Source organism: Pinus tabuliformis, chromosome 2_2 (genome assembly GCF_031772625.1).
Source record: "Pinus tabuliformis cultivar Carrire ecotype Pingquan chromosome 2_2, CPIR1, whole genome shotgun sequence".
Lineage (NCBI taxonomy): Eukaryota > Viridiplantae > Streptophyta > Pinopsida > Pinales > Pinaceae > Pinus > Pinus tabuliformis.
In genome coordinates, this window is record NC_142300.1 from 1,051,587,668 (window position 1) to 1,051,603,297 (window position 15,630).

A 15,630-nucleotide genomic window follows, 5' to 3' on the forward strand; every position below is an offset into this window, starting at 1 on the left:
TTAGGCCCGTAAATATTAATAATTCTGATGGGGATGCCCAAGTCACCCATAAATATGTCCATGCCGAGGAAGCCACTACCCCCCCAAACAGAGAGTAGCCTGCTTTTTCTAGGATTTATTCCAATGAGCAGCCCGCCAGATCGACCACTCGCATCCAATCCATGTAAAACCCAGCCAGGGAGCATAGCTTGTAGACTTCGCACCGCCACCTCGGATGTACAAAGTGTTTCCTGAAGGAAAATGATATCGCATCTAGATTCATGTAAGAGTCTTTTCAGAGCCAGTCTTTTTTTGGGGTTGGCTAGTCCCCTGCAATTGTAGGAGAGCCAGATCATGGGGAACCGCAGGTCAGGGGCTCAATAGCTCTAAGTGCCCGATCAATGGTAAACTGTCGCCCCATGGCGACTTCCGCAACAGCATTTAGCTTTGCTGAAGAGATTTTAGATGGTCTGCCTCGCTTTTGCTTGCGGTGGCTACCAGGGGATGATCCCAGTCCCAGAGTTCTAGAATGTGCCTGGGGTCTCAGATGATAGTGATGTGATCCGGATCCGACCGGAGAGGAGGGGGAATCAGGACAGCCCAATACCAGGTTGTGAGAGGGAGGTGTGGTAGAGAAAGTGGGTGGAGGAGGGGCAATGGTGCAAAGGATGGAGGGGAGGGGGACATTTTCTGTGTGGGAAGTCCGCAAAGAAGAGTATACAATAGATTGCATATCATCAGAAAAATTGTGAGTACAATTGGGAGTGGAAGCATTACCCGGATGAGTAGGTGCAGCCTCCGCAGTCTTGGAGCGAGTACGCGGTGGCCTTGGAGTAGATGAATCCTTCCTTCGAGCAATCTTGTTGGTACTATCACCCGCCTTCTTGGATGGAGTCTCCTGTTGAGACTGCTCCCCTTCCGTAGGAATATTAGCTCCTGCATTTTGATCCACTGTGGTCTGCTGTCGAGGTCCTTTGGTATCCTCAGAAGTCACCCCCGAATTCAGTGGACAATCCTTATAGAGATGGCCAATTTTATGGCATCTTCGACAGCGGAAGGGAACTCCTTCGTAGTCTAGTAGCTGTTTGCGTGAGACATGGCTGTGGTGCAGGGTGATTTTCTCCTCTAATCCCGGTCTGGTGTCCAAGTGGACAAGTATGCGAGCCATTGTCCTGATTCCCGATTTGTCATACGATCTGTCGTGCTCCAGGTAGGTACCTAGAGTGTCCCCAATTCTCTTAAAAACATACGGGTTCCAAAATTGCCAGGGCAGACCAGGTAGGCGAACCCAGATGGGTCCAGCCCCCAGTTGTTCACGTTCCGGGTCGAAGAGAGGATCCCAACGCTTGAGCATGACTGGTGCTAACTCAATGTGCCAATACTGAGAGAGGATCCACTGGGTGTATTCGGGTCTATGGAAATGTAAGGCGAACCAGCCCCTCGTGAGGACCATGATATCTGGAAGTTCTTTGAGTAAAGTGCCCCAAATCTCCTCCACCCAGAGCTTGAGTCGTTCCACAGAGTAGGTGCGTCCACGGACCCTACCGACCAGGACCTTGCGAGAAGAATCCATCACATCCGGCAGCGGTGCTTCAGGCCCAAAGTTGATGTTGAAGTCCGAATCAGTTGCTCGAAGGCATCTGCCTTTTGTCACCTTCTCTGAGCGCTTTCCAAAAGGATTCTCCCTAAGAAGTTTACGGCAAGGATCAGTAGAGCTATGCTGTGCGGATCCAGCGGATCGAACCGGTAGCGGCGGGGTAGTAAAGCATCCCGAGCGAATCGGAGAGCGAGGAACAGAGCTACTAGTGCCCGGGAGAAGGGATAGGGAGGAGCGGTGGGGGGGCTGTTGGGCCAGCGGCATAAAGGAAACGGAAGGTGATTGAGAGTTTGATGGAGGCGGAGGCGGTGGGGGCTGTGGTAATGCAGGGCGGTTGGAAATCTGGAGCGGAGCGTCGAGAGAAGGCGAGTTCTGAAAGCATGAGCCCAACAACTGAATCGTCGCAGGAGATAGGGGCGGGCATTCAAGTGGCAGAGAGTCGACGAGGTTGAAGTCTGGGGATTTGTTCTTCCCAGTGAGCGGCAGGTGCGGCTGCTGAGACGAAGCACCTGTCTCGTAGCCCAGTGCAACACTCCGCGGGATCATATGAGGCCGCTTCGGATGCGCCCAGATGTCTTGGTGAGGCGTGGGGTCCGCCTCGTAGTCAACAATATCTTCTTCTCCCATGCTGTCTGTCGGTGCAGTGTATGCCAACAAGAAACGATCAGGGAAATCGTCCAGCGGAAAGGTAGGGGGGCCAGAGCACCAGTGTATCCAGGAGGGGACCGCAGAGTATAATAATGCGCCGAGAAACCCGTAGCTGTTGTCGTTACTCAGACCGTCAGTGATCCCTGTACCCAATGCGCAAAACGCCTGTCGCCATGGTTAGTCGACCCTGTAACAAGACCTAGGGTTTAGGGTTCCACCATTGTAGCAGGAGCGCTCCGCCTGTCCTCTTCTGTGTCTGATCTCTCGCTTATCCTTTTTCTTCCACTTTGTTATTCTTGTTAGAGTGGGGATTAATGGAAGATGTATATGGGGTTTTAGGGTGTGGGTTGAAAATTAAATTGATTAATTATATTAGGTTTTAGGGTGTGGGTTGAAAATTAAATTGATTAATTATATTATTTAGCGTAGAGTTAATGTTTGAATATATTAAAATTAGGGTGTTTTTTATTTTAATTTGATGATACAATTTTAAATAAGGTTGCTAATGACATTTAAAGATTGAATTTTATAGGTTAAAATTTTTAAATTTTAAGTTTTTAAAAGTCTATTGGTGATTAAAATTTAGATTTTTTAAAATAAATTAAGAATCAAATATATATGATGAATTGAGAAAATGTCATTTTACAATATTAATTTATGTTTGTATTAGTTAAAATGAGATCAATTTATAGGATATTTTTATATGAGGATTATAAGGAATATCTGCCGGTTGTACCAAAAATTAAATTTAGATTATTTATGTTTATTAGAGTGAGGTTAGTGTGCAGGGCTTTTTAAATTTGTATAATTTTTAGAAATAACTATATCAAATATAATAAGAATTGAACTTATGATGGTTATGTTTGGTGGAGTGAAGTTAATTATGTATGACATTTTTTCTCTATGAATTTTAAAAAATGGTATTGAAATTGGATTTGGAGTAGTTATGTTGGGTAGAGGGTTGAATTTCTTGTAATGTATAGTTTTGAAGATTTTAAAGTAAAGCCGTATTAAAGAGAATCAAGTGCAAACTAATTGTGTTAGCCAACATTAAATGAAACTTCTAAAACATGTTGTTTTGAGGATTATGAATTCAACACATACAAATTGCATTAAAAATTTAGCCTAAGTTAGTTGTATTGACAAAAATGTGGTAAATGAAAGAAAACATATGTGCAAAACTTCCTACACTAATCAATGATAAACACACTTGCAGTAATAAGGAACACATAAACATACAACCCCTAAGCAACAATTTCTTGGGAGAAACCCATTTAGGATAAAAATAAGACACTATAAAGCAAGCTCTATATATTATATAATGATAAACAATGTTTACAATACACTTTTATAGCCATGCTTTAACATCCGTAATATGCAATGAGCTTCTCTAAACCAAATTAGGCCTACACTATGCACTCGAATATTACATTGACCACACAAACATATTTAGATTAATAAACCAATTCTTGAAACCCATACCATGAAACATCTTACAATGTATTATTCCAAGCCATTGAACATACTTCATTAAATAAAATAACATAAACAAATGCTATGGGTTACCTAGTACAAAGGATGCATAAATCATGTATTGTAACACAACATTAAAAATCAAACTTAAATTATACAACATTAATTGTATAAAGGTCATCATAACAACTTATAACAAATCAAATTTAACCCAACAATAAAACTCTTTAATTATACCACTTTAAAAAATGCCCAAGAAAACCATATATATTACATTAAAAATTGAGTTCAAATTATTGCCAAAGGCTTCTTATTTCAACTTAAGGTGGATGAAGATCTATTGATTTTTTATTTTTATTTTTTTAATTGAGGGCCTAGATTGATTCTCAAGGGAATATGATCAACATATGCTTAGTCTTAATGCTTATCAAGGACTATACGGTATTAAAGAGTTTGTTAGGTTGCATTGACTTTTAATAAATTTAATAAATTATATTTCTGTGGGCCCACCAATTACCTAGGAATTTGAGATTATTCCAATTCTAATAAGTTTTTCCATGATAAGTTCTTCATTATTATTTATAACATTCATTTATATAAGTAAATTTTATTTAACAAAATGGTCCATTACTTTTAATAAATTAAAAAAATTAGATTTGTGCCACTTTGCTCCCTACCCACCAATTCCTAGGGATTTGAGATTATTCTAATTCCAATAAGTTCCTCACTATTATTTATAACATTCATTTATAATCCTTTTTTTCTTAAGTTAAAGTTGACCCATAACATTTTTATACATGGTTAATTAGGTAAATGTGTGCATTAGTAAGACATTTTTTGTGTTGCAATAGTTTTTTGGTTATATTTTTGAATCTTTCGACTATGTCAACCACATTAATATTTTTAATGTGGTTGTACTAGTATATATATTCCATTTCAAACATACACATAACTTTACAAATTTTCAAATAAAACCATATAAACTGAAGGGTAATTAAATCTAAACTGCCAAAAATAAAATCAATATTTTTTTATTTGTTTTCTAAGTTGTATGTTTTAACATGACTTCACACTTAATCTTTGGTTTGAGAAATCATGACTCAAGGATATCTAAACCATCAAAATCACTCAGAGATCATGCTCGACTTAACCATCAAAATCACTATGACATCGTGCTCAGCGTATGCTACACCAACCCTTAACATGATTGAATTTTTTCCCACTAGGCCACACCAACCCTTAACATGATTGGATTTTTTTCCACTAATAACTTTAACATCATAAAATGCCTTCACAATATATCCCATTACTATCTACACTATACCCTCTAAATAAAAATAAAATCAATATTATATAATAAATTTAAAATAAATAAATAAATAAAATATAATTTTGTGAATATGCTATTAAATTACAAATAAACTGTCCATTTATTATAAAGCCACCATCCACTTACCAATACCTGCCAATTAACTACTTCTAATACCTTACCCAAAAATATCGCATTTCATGATTATTGTGAGAAATTTAAATTTGATTTCACCTCTACTTAGTCCACCGCCAAGAACATCATGGAGAAGGAAAAACAGTGAAATGATGAGGACGCACAACCGGCAGCGTCATCGCGGACAAAGAAACGGTCACATTGAAGAACAAAGTTTCAAGAGACGGTCCGCGTAAAGATCGATTACTTTCCTTTGAAACAAACGAGTAAATCGCTGACACGTTAACGAAATTAATACCGACAATGTGACAGCTATCAGTGTCACATCTGGCCGTATATTATCTGCCACCTGGCACGCTGTGAGCTGTAGATTTCAATAGACGTTGGGATTCGGCTTCCACACGCTATAAATGTATACATTGTCGTGTTTCAGAGATTTGCTAACGTGCTCTCTGTGAAAAACCAGAACAAACCAATCCAAACCAAAATGGCTTCTCTGCGGATATATTCAATGTGTACATCCTCGGCCTTCCTGTTGTCTCTACTCCTTTGCAGTATGCACCTAACAACATCGTTTGCTTCGGTCTCACCAGAGGAAACGGTACAAGGCGGTGAGCAATGCGAACCCATCTTTGAGATTAAGTAAACAGACTGGGATTTTGGGCTTGTCATTTGTTATGTGAAACCATGGATGGAATTTTGACAGGTATCGTGCATTTGGAGGCTTCTCCACCTGCTCCTTTGGCGGAGAATAGTTCCCTGATTCTAGCAGCAAGTCGAACGCACAGGCATGATCCATTAGACAACTTCAAGCGCTATGGTGGGGGATGGAATATCACCAATAAGCATTATTGGGCTGTAAGAGATTGAACCCTGTTAGAAATCAGTTCATCTCATGGCCATGTATATACAAACACCCAATAATAAATCCTCACCCCTACAAATATATATATACAGGGACACACGTATACATATACACACCCACCCATCTCTGTGTTTATTATTAGATGTGTGGGAATTCTATGCATATACACCCATCTGCGTATATAGCGTTAGGTGTGTGGAAATGCTGATGTCTGTAATATATTGGTGGTACATATTGTATGGTTATACAAATGCTGACAATATAAACGTTGTGTATGCATTTAGTGTTTGATTATGCTGATATGTATGGACCCTTGTGCTGCTTGGCTTCTTCAGGCCAGTTGTTATAGTGCATCTCTTTGATTCTGAGAAAAATTATCGTGCTAATGAGTGTGTAAATATCTGTGTGCAGTCTGTTGGTTTCACTGGCGCGCCATATTTTGCCATTGGTGGCGTTTGGTTTATAGGGTTTGGACTGGTACTGTTAGTGTTACTTTGCTATCACTGCTGCTGTAAACGGAGGGTGAAACTTGATAAACTCCACGAGAAGACCTACACCATTTCGCTCATCCTCCTCGTACTTTTCACCTGTGGAGGAATGTAAGAAATTTATGTTCCTTCTCCTGGAATATCAGAATGTTTTCATTGTTTTGTTTTTATTTACATCTTTCTGTTTTGTAGAAATTGCTTGAAAAATATCCCTAAATAAGTGCAGGGTAGGACCTTAGTTTTGAAGGATAGACCTTGCACTAACCATTCCGTGGGAAGTTTGATCAGAGTCTTTTACTCGGCTGACTTTACAGGTAGATTAGGACCTTATTGGGTAGACAAAGGACCTTGTTGCCTTGAAGGCATACCTAAGAACTTTCTTGTCCTTTCAGGGCCAACCCTTCTATGGAGTAAGTGATAACCGGATTTGGGGACAACCTTTCAAGCAAGGTTTGATCAGAGCTTTCTATTGGGTTGACATCACTGGACGATTAGGACACGATTGACTGGACCAGGCCTTTTACTGCCTGAAAGGCTTACCGGAGACCTTTAATGCCCGTACTTTGGAAAGATTGACCTTGCAGGATCAACTAGTTAGACGGGTTGATCATGGCCTTTTACTGGGTTGGCCTTACAGGAAGATTAGAATCTTATGAGCAGGACCTTACTTCCTGAAAGTCTTACCTCGGGGCTTTCAGGAAAAATTGGTTAGAATGCTGATCAGGACCTTTCACTTTGTTGTTCTTACAGGAAAACCGGGACCAGACTGCTTGCTAAGACCTTTAACGACCTTATTTTCGAAGCATTGACCTTTCAGGGCCAACCAGTTAGAAGGGTAGACGAGGGCCTTTTGCTGGGTTGATCTTTCAGGAAGATTAGTGCCTTACTGAGTGGTTGAGGACCTTGCCAATTGAAAGGATTACCTCAGATCTTTCATGCCCTTACTTAAAACCTGTCAGGACCAACTCTTCTAACTTGTAAGTGATAACTGACTGGCATAACCTTTTGAACACATGTACAACCTTTCAAACAAGCACTGATCAAATTTCAGAAGAATCAGTAGCGGAGCAACTGTAGCTTCCTTAGGCTTAGTTGCCATTTCGAGTGGTTAGCTATTCTGCCAAAATCTGCCGGGACTTGAACATGTCATCATACCTTTGAAACCCAGTCCATTCGGGTGAGGCAGATCGCAGCTGGAATGGAACCTTGATGGACTGCTTAGTACAGCCATAGATTTACAATATCACATTCAGTTCGTGCTGCTCATCAGTCTTGACGTTAGTTCTGATGTTCATATTTTGACCCTTTTGATTGACAAAAGCCATAATTTCCCGATACTGAGAGTCTGAGACATCATTATTCAAGGCATAATGCTCTGGCATAGCGGAGACATAATGTTCTTTCATGTCTGTACCAGATTTCCTTGAAAATCACTGTAAACTGGTCTGATATTTTGGCCCTTAATGAAAGGAGGACCAAGAAAAGCTCGGCCTCATCTACACTGAGCTTTCTCCTAGGAGCCCAGTGCATGCATGTAGGCTGGGCACCCCATTCTAGATGCGTCGGGTTAAGGGCTTGTGTGGTTTTAACCCTGGCCTACTTCTCTAGATAAGCAGGCAGGGTCTCTGTTAGGGGATGAAGAATGAGAGTTTGTAGTGATTGTTTTTGTGATGAGGATGTTCTGCAGCAGCATATCATCAGAAGCAGGTTCTGTGAGTCTTCAGATTTTCATGGTGCAGAGCAGTGAGGGCAAAACAGTGGTCATATAATAATGCAGAAATTATGGAGGAGTTAGAGAGCACATGTTTATGTCAACCTCTCTCTTTTCCAGATTAGGTTGCTGTCCAGAATTAGTAGTATAGCTTCAGTTCAGATTTGGTAGTTGCTTTTCTATTATGAGTTTGCTTTTCCAGTTTCAAAAAAAGTGCTCAAGTGTATTCCAGTTTTATGAGGCGGTGCTGATCCCAAAGATAGAACTGAGGTGCTTGGCATGGTTTGGCCTTCTCCAGTGGAGCAAATTCCTACGAGCCCACTGCATGTATGTATGCAGGCTGGGTGCTCCATTCTAGATGCCTATGGTTAAGTTCTTGTGCATTTTTAACCCTAGCCTACATCTTTATATAAGTAGGCAGAGTCTCCCATAAGGGCATGCAGAAGGATAGTCTGTTGTAATTTCTTTTGTACATTTTTCTTTTACTGTTTTCTGTTTGTATTTTCAGTTAGCTATGTGTTTTTAGATCTAGCATATAAACTGGCAGTTTTGTGACACTGATGTTACAGGAATTTTCAGGAGAGAATCACGATAGCTCCGCATTGTTGACTTCAGTTCCTGTCTCCTGCATAGATTTTCCTTTGCCCTGCAAGTGTTCTGAGTTCTAACTTCCTTCTCACAAGTCAGATTCTTTTCCTTCCTGTATTTTTCCTTCTAGCCTGGTGACCCTTGTAACTTGTTGTATCTATCCTCTTCCTGCCTTTGACAGATGACTCTGCTCTGCGGATTCCTTCCTGGTTGCTTCTTTCTGCATTTCCTTAGATGATGCCTCATGGGGTGATAGCAGCAGCTTATTTCATTGTAGCAAACAGCATGATTAAACACAGATTCTGCCAATTCCTGGTAATAAAACCGATGCCACTTCACTTAGTCTAGATTGCCATCCTTTGCAATCATGGATCAGATTCTGCCAATTCCTGGTGGCTCAGATTTTGCCAATTCTTGGTAATAAAACCAATGCCACTTCTCTTAGTCTAGATTTCCATCCTTTGCGATGATGGCTCACGCATATTTGGGCTCACCATTTCTCAAACTTGGTGTTACCTGCTTTAAAATGCCACGATTGACCCTGCATTTATCTTTCATATCAACATATTCGAGCTCCATCAAAATATGCTTTTGTCCTTCGATAGCTTCTGTCACAATCAGCATGATTAAAGTTTAAACACACCTTGTGCTAATTCCTGGCAATAATGTGAAGGTTCCTTCTGTTAATCCAGATTTCCATCCTCTGTAATGATGGTTGGCACTTATTGGGCTCATCATTTCTCAAACTTGGAGTTACCTGCATTAAAATGCTATGATTGAGTCCTGTGTTATCTTTGGATGTCAACCTATCTGAGCTCCATCAAAGTAGCCTCAGTCCATTGATAACTCATGTTGCTCTACATTGGATCTCAAGACCCAAAGACTCGATTTTTATAAGTTATTAAGGAAATTCTTTTCTAATTGTTCCTTTTTCATTGTGTAGTTATCCTGACCTATGTTGAATGCCAGTGCTCTGATTCTTTTGTTGTACTTGTTGTAAGCATCTGGATAATATATTTTTCTTGTTTCCATTTCTTTGACCTTAATTTAAGCTTTCTTATGCCTTAAAGCTTTCCATGTCTCTTTGAGGGTTATTCATCTTGATATGTTCATCTTGATGTGTGCAGAGCCGGGAGCATCTTGCTTTATGTTGGACAGGATAAGTTTCATCACAATATATCTCATACCTTGGATTATGTTGTTGATCAGTCCGAGTTCACAGTCCAAAGCCTAAGAAATGTGTCAGGGTATCTTGACCTTGCAAAAACTACGGGCGTAGACCAAGTGTTCCTTCCTGTAAGTGACCAACAAAACATTGATAATTTGAATAGAAAGTTGAATAGGGCAGCAAATGATATGGAGTCCAGAACCAAAGACAATTCTCGGACAATAAGGGATGTACTGGAGAATGTGTAAGCATCTCTGGAACAACATCTTTAATTTGCATGTCAGAATTACTCATCTGAGAAGTTGTGCTGCTGGATTAATTAATCCAGTTTTGTCTTTGTTTTTTTACTTGCATTAAGCTAATAAGCTGTGATTTTCCTGAGGCAGGCGATTTTCCTTAATTGTGGTGGCTGCAGCAATGCTGGTTCTGGCATTTCTTGGACTTTGTATGATTTACTACCTGTTTCTAATACCCAAATGCACCATAGGATTGGGTCTTCAATTTTATGTCTGAGCATTTCCGCTTATTGAACTTTAAATCTGTTTTCCTTGTTATTACTTTTTACTTAATTTTTTGAACTAATCTGATCCCTGTGATTGTTGGTTGGCAGTATTTTCTATTCTTGGACTCAAGACTCTGGTTTACTTGTAAGTTCTATATGTAGAAAAACTAGTTCTTTCCACGAGGATTAAAAATGCATGAAGATATGGTTTGATAAATTAAACCTTTAAACATTGTCCTGTTGATTATTTGTTTCTGCTTTGTTTCTCAGTTTGGTACTTGGTGCATGGTTTCTTGTGGCGGGAACATTTATTCTTTGTGGAGTGTTTGTTTTATTAAACAGGTAAGTTGGTTTTATCTCTAAACCCTGCAGTATTCGTGTCCAAAATATAAGGTTTGTCAGCGCTTCCAGTAACACAATTTGGATTGTCATTGTAAAATGCTTGGTTGATATTTTTCCCTTCAAAATAAAAGCCTGCAATGATGTTTTTTCTTGCAGAAAGAAAAACAACAATTAAATTAAAAAGGTTACATTTGATGGATTATTTTTTTGTTCTGCAAAGTTTACAACTATTAAATCTTTGCCTCTTGATATTTTGTTGACATCCAAATAGGCCTTCAGGGTGAAAAAAACCTCCCTTGAAATGTCAATTTTGCTGCTACAATGAATGGTCATTAATATTATCAATCAATTGAGAATACCATGTGTGAGATATTTACATTCATTAAGAACTAAATATAACCTTTTATGTATGAAAGGGTTCTACATTCATTCATTAGCAGCACTTGCTAATGAAGCCTTATCAATTAGTATTACCTGAAAGAAAATAGTTATAGACACCAATGCAATTTGATCAGCCCTTATAATTGGGTTGGATCTCGTTCAAAATGATGAAAGACTTATCCAAAAGGTAGGAAAGGCTATTATACAAAATACACATGATTTCTCCCATGAATCTTCACTTATGTGCCAAAAGGGGAAATATGGAAGAAATTTTCTTTTTGTTCTCTTAGATAATAGTGTGAGATTCTTAGTCTAGGTTCCTCTCGATAGGTTCATTGAGCATGATTTTGATCTAGCTTCCAGTGTTTTAGGAAGTCTTCTAGTGGAGTTCCAATGTTGGGAGTTTAGTTGGGGTAAGTTCGATAACCATTCACATCTGTGGGCAGGTTCGACAAGCATCAAACCACGTTTGCTTTGCAGCCCAAAATGATGAATTATCTAGAGATGATATGATTTTTGAGAGAATGTGAAATTAAGTTTCTATAAGAAACCTTTGCGGTGTCTCTCCTATTTTTCTAATTACTTATATTATCCCTAGTTTTAAAACCGGTCCGGTTGAATTGAAAATTGGTCAAACCGGCCTAACAAATTTGATTGGTTGGTTGTTCAAGATTGATTGGGTACAAAATCGGCTGGTTTTGGTACCAAACCAACTGGTTCGGCTGATTTGGTACTTGACCGACCAATTTTTGTAAAGAATCGACCGGTTAGGATGGACATTTTGATGGCACTCCCAGGTGGTTTTTGGAGGTGATTTTTAGCCAAACCATGATAGCTTCCCTTCTAAATATGCCTCCCTAACTAAGTTACCAGAAAACGGATACGGGAACGGATACGGGTACGGGGTTTGAAACAGATACGGCAAATTTTCAAAAAATCTGGATACGATACGGCAGGAAACGACACATAATATATATATATATATATATATATATATATTAAAAATAAAAAATTCATATTACCATTCATATTTCAGAATCTAGATTATCCGTATCATCTATGATCTATCATGATTCATGATTCATCATCATCAATTCAAGTTTCAACATATGCCATATTGAAGAAACGTTTTCAGTGTTCACTCTCCAAAGAGGTAGAGATTACCTTCTCATATCAAGCCAAGGGTTCCTTTTTTGCTGGCTAAATATATCTTGTTATCTGGGCCGAGTTTACCTCTTATTACTTGCTAGTCGAGTTTGCTGCTTTGTGGGCTGATTTCTGCCATTTTAAATGGGCTGAGTTTTGTCCTTTTGAGGACCCAGTTCCAGTCTATTTCTGGAGTTCAAGATGCTACTAAAAAGGGGGTTTAGTCCCCTCTTGTTGTGCCGTTCAAGCTGCCCAAGACCTCTGTTATTGGTGGCTGAGGATTTGTTTGGAAGAACTGTGGGTAATATTTGATATCAGTCTTGCGTTTTTTGAATCTATCTTGTGCTAGACCAAAACAGTTCCAGTAAAAACTTAAAAGCCAAGGGAGGCAGTCTTGCTTGTGTCTGCCTGTATCATGTCAACTATGTTCCAACTTCCAAGATGAAGATAATGCCAAATGGCAAAACCTCTGATTCTTTGTCCTTTTATGATATAATGGAATGAAGCCATGGAATCCTTTGATTCCAGCATTGTTAATCCAGGTTTGCCTGTGTATTTATTATTAAAACAAAATGAACTATTTCCCTCTTCATGGATGTTTGAGCCATTTCAGAGCATTGCTGCACTGATCTCAAAATTTAAAAATTTGAAATAACCTTTAAGATATCTGGGGTGTTTTCATAGCTCTTCTTCCCATTTCAGTGACCAGTCCATTAAAATCTTCAGAGGGCCATTTCATAAACTACTTTCAGAGCATGTTCTTGTACTGTACAATACCCTATCTTAATAACAGAGTTTTAAAACTACAAGCGTTTCCAATTTCTGGGTCTAACAGACCAAAGCTCATTCTCGATAATTCATGTGCCTTTTAAGTTTTTACATAGTACTTTCCAATTTTCACGTCTAAAAGACCAAAGCACATCCTTAACAATCCCTGTCCCTTTATTGCGTAGCAGTTCACGATTTGCTGAAACGTATTGGTTTTTTTAAAACGGGAGGGTTTTTTCAGGAAAACGCCTAAAAAACGGCTAGAAGAAAACAAAACGTTTCTAAATCACCCAAAATGTTTTTTGGCCGTTTTTTTGCAGTTTCTCGGGTGGATACGTATCCAAAACGTAAAACGGCGTTTTGGCCCTTCAGGCAGCCGTTTCCGGTATCCTAGCCCCCTAACCTATAAGCTCCTATTTGCCTTGTGCATATGAAAGCTTGGACATATTTGCACCAACATTGAGTTTTGGAGCAACAAGTTTGGAGGTTCTTTGTCATCTTGGAGCTAGTTTGGAGCTGTCTAGGGGTGTTGATCCTAATGCAAATCTGGTAGTCGAACGAAGAGTTGAAGGAAGTGAACTAACAAGACCAAGCATGGAACAGGTGACTTGTGAGGGAAGCAATAGTTGTGCAACTTGATGAATTCATGCCTCTAGTTTTGGTGATGAGGTTGCTCATGCTACTACTAGTACTGCTACTGAGGTTGGAGAGGAGTTTGAGGAGTCCTCAAACTCTGAGCTAGATGATGTTGATGTAGCTCCTAGTGATGATCCCATTTGTAGTAGTGGTGATGAGTTTAATGAGTGATCATGTCGATCAGTGATTGGCATAGTTACATGGGTATTTCTCCCAGGCATTGGAGAGCACGTACCCCGCGCTCCTGGGAGCTTGGGAGTTGGTAGAAAATGCTCCAAAACTGTTGGGAGCTTCAACTTGTACTTTTTTGGAGCTTTTCGAGAGTTTCACTGCAACAAATTTTGACGTTTTGGGTACTTATTTTGAGCAGGGAAGGTACCATTTGTTTATTTTCTAAGTGATACATGCCAGGTGAGGGGGCTGGACTCCATGAACTTTGTAAAGTGACAAAGATGTGGAGATGTAGCAAAGGTTTCAACAAAATATAAACTATTGCCAATCATTTCTTGATAGTTTTGTTGCAAATCTTTAAGTTAAACAATTGCAAATAAAATAAGTCTACTCTCTTGAAGCCTATCTTGCAGCTTTAATGATAAGTTTCAACGAATTAAGTGATGGTAAGAAAGAGAGAGTAGTGTGTTAGTTTCATTTTATAAATTTCCACACTTGAATTTCGAAGTTGAAAATACTATAGCATTGGATGAAATCACATAATAATAGAGTAATAACAACCTTTTTTATAACAAGAGCCACACTTTTGGAGATATTCTTTAAAGGATCCTTATTAAGTTTCCTATAGATCCCGCTATGACAAAGGTGGTGCAACATTTTCTTTCGGTAATCCTGTTTATCTAGAATAACCACAATACGAACCTTGTAGGCTTTCATAACAACAATGTCCTTGTTATTGTTTAACAACTTGCGAGTGTCAAACTCAAGTTTTCTAATGTTGTTCTTGGATGGTTTTGTCTTTCTGAGGATAAAATAACAGTAATGTCTGATGATAATTTTAGTAACGTTCATGTCATATCCCTCTCGTAAATAACTCGAGGTAAAAACAATCATGTTGGGAAACTTCGCCTATATTCAATTCCAATAATTTGGCATGTGAAGAAAAGCCATTTACTGTATGCCATGGTTGTTCCGGCTATGTTGAGTTGGATTCAAGATACTAAACCACCAACGCTCACGGTTGACACCTCGAACGAGGTCGTCTACGATGACATCTTTATGGGTAATTTGTATAAAAAAAATTAACTCCCTGCTTTTACATGCGAGGTTACCGGGGTATGTGACAGTTCAGTAAGTTTCTAATACCATATTCAATGTCACAAAAAATATCGTTAATCAGGATCATTCTAATAGCAAGGGAAAACTTTAAGCCTTTCTCAAGAAGACTATAGACTAGGTCATTATATATCAACCTTCCAATCATGCTAAGGTGGTTGTAGATGAGGGTGAGTATATCATCTCCATTAAAATATGTATTGGTGAGTTCCTTCTAATGCTCCAAGATAAAAACAAAGCACTGAATCATGACTTCAAAACCATCCCACCTGTAGTAGACCTAAAAAAATGGTGGGATCAAATTTCGACCATGCAATGGAGGCATAAGTGGGATTATGTTTGACCGGAAGATGGCCATAATCTATCTTCCTCTCATCTCTACCACATATATTACAAGTTACTATTTTGTAACTTAATCACTTTCGAGATGTGCATGCCATCAGAAATCAATTACGTGAGCAGTTGCATGAATCTCTTGGAAAAGTTAATCGACTCACAAAAAGACGTGGCTTTGCTAAGATCAATGGGAATCCTTACAAAACTACTTGGGAGTGACAGAGAGGTTTTCGACCTTTTAGATGTTCTATGCAAAGATGTTGGGGTCGTG

The 15,630-nt window shown here is 39.1% G+C and overlaps 1 protein-coding gene across 1 annotated transcript in view; it reads left to right on the top strand.

Moving 5' to 3' along the window:
* The first annotated feature begins 5,578 nt into the window (after positions 1–5,578).
* The window catches only part of LOC149196991 (uncharacterized), a 74,682-nt gene continuing 64,630 nt past the window's right edge, over positions 5,579–15,630 (top strand). Inside the window, exons 1-7 of the mRNA XM_089408521.1 lie at positions 5,579–5,752; positions 5,848–5,999; positions 6,418–6,605; positions 9,921–10,205; positions 10,348–10,406; positions 10,572–10,608; positions 10,734–10,805. Of these exons, the coding sequence (XP_089264647.1) occupies positions 5,629–5,752; positions 5,848–5,999; positions 6,418–6,605; positions 9,921–10,205; positions 10,348–10,406; positions 10,572–10,608; positions 10,734–10,805 (917 nt within the window). The 5' untranslated portion in view covers positions 5,579–5,628. The remainder of the gene's footprint in view (positions 5,753–5,847; positions 6,000–6,417; positions 6,606–9,920; positions 10,206–10,347; positions 10,407–10,571; positions 10,609–10,733; positions 10,806–15,630) is intronic.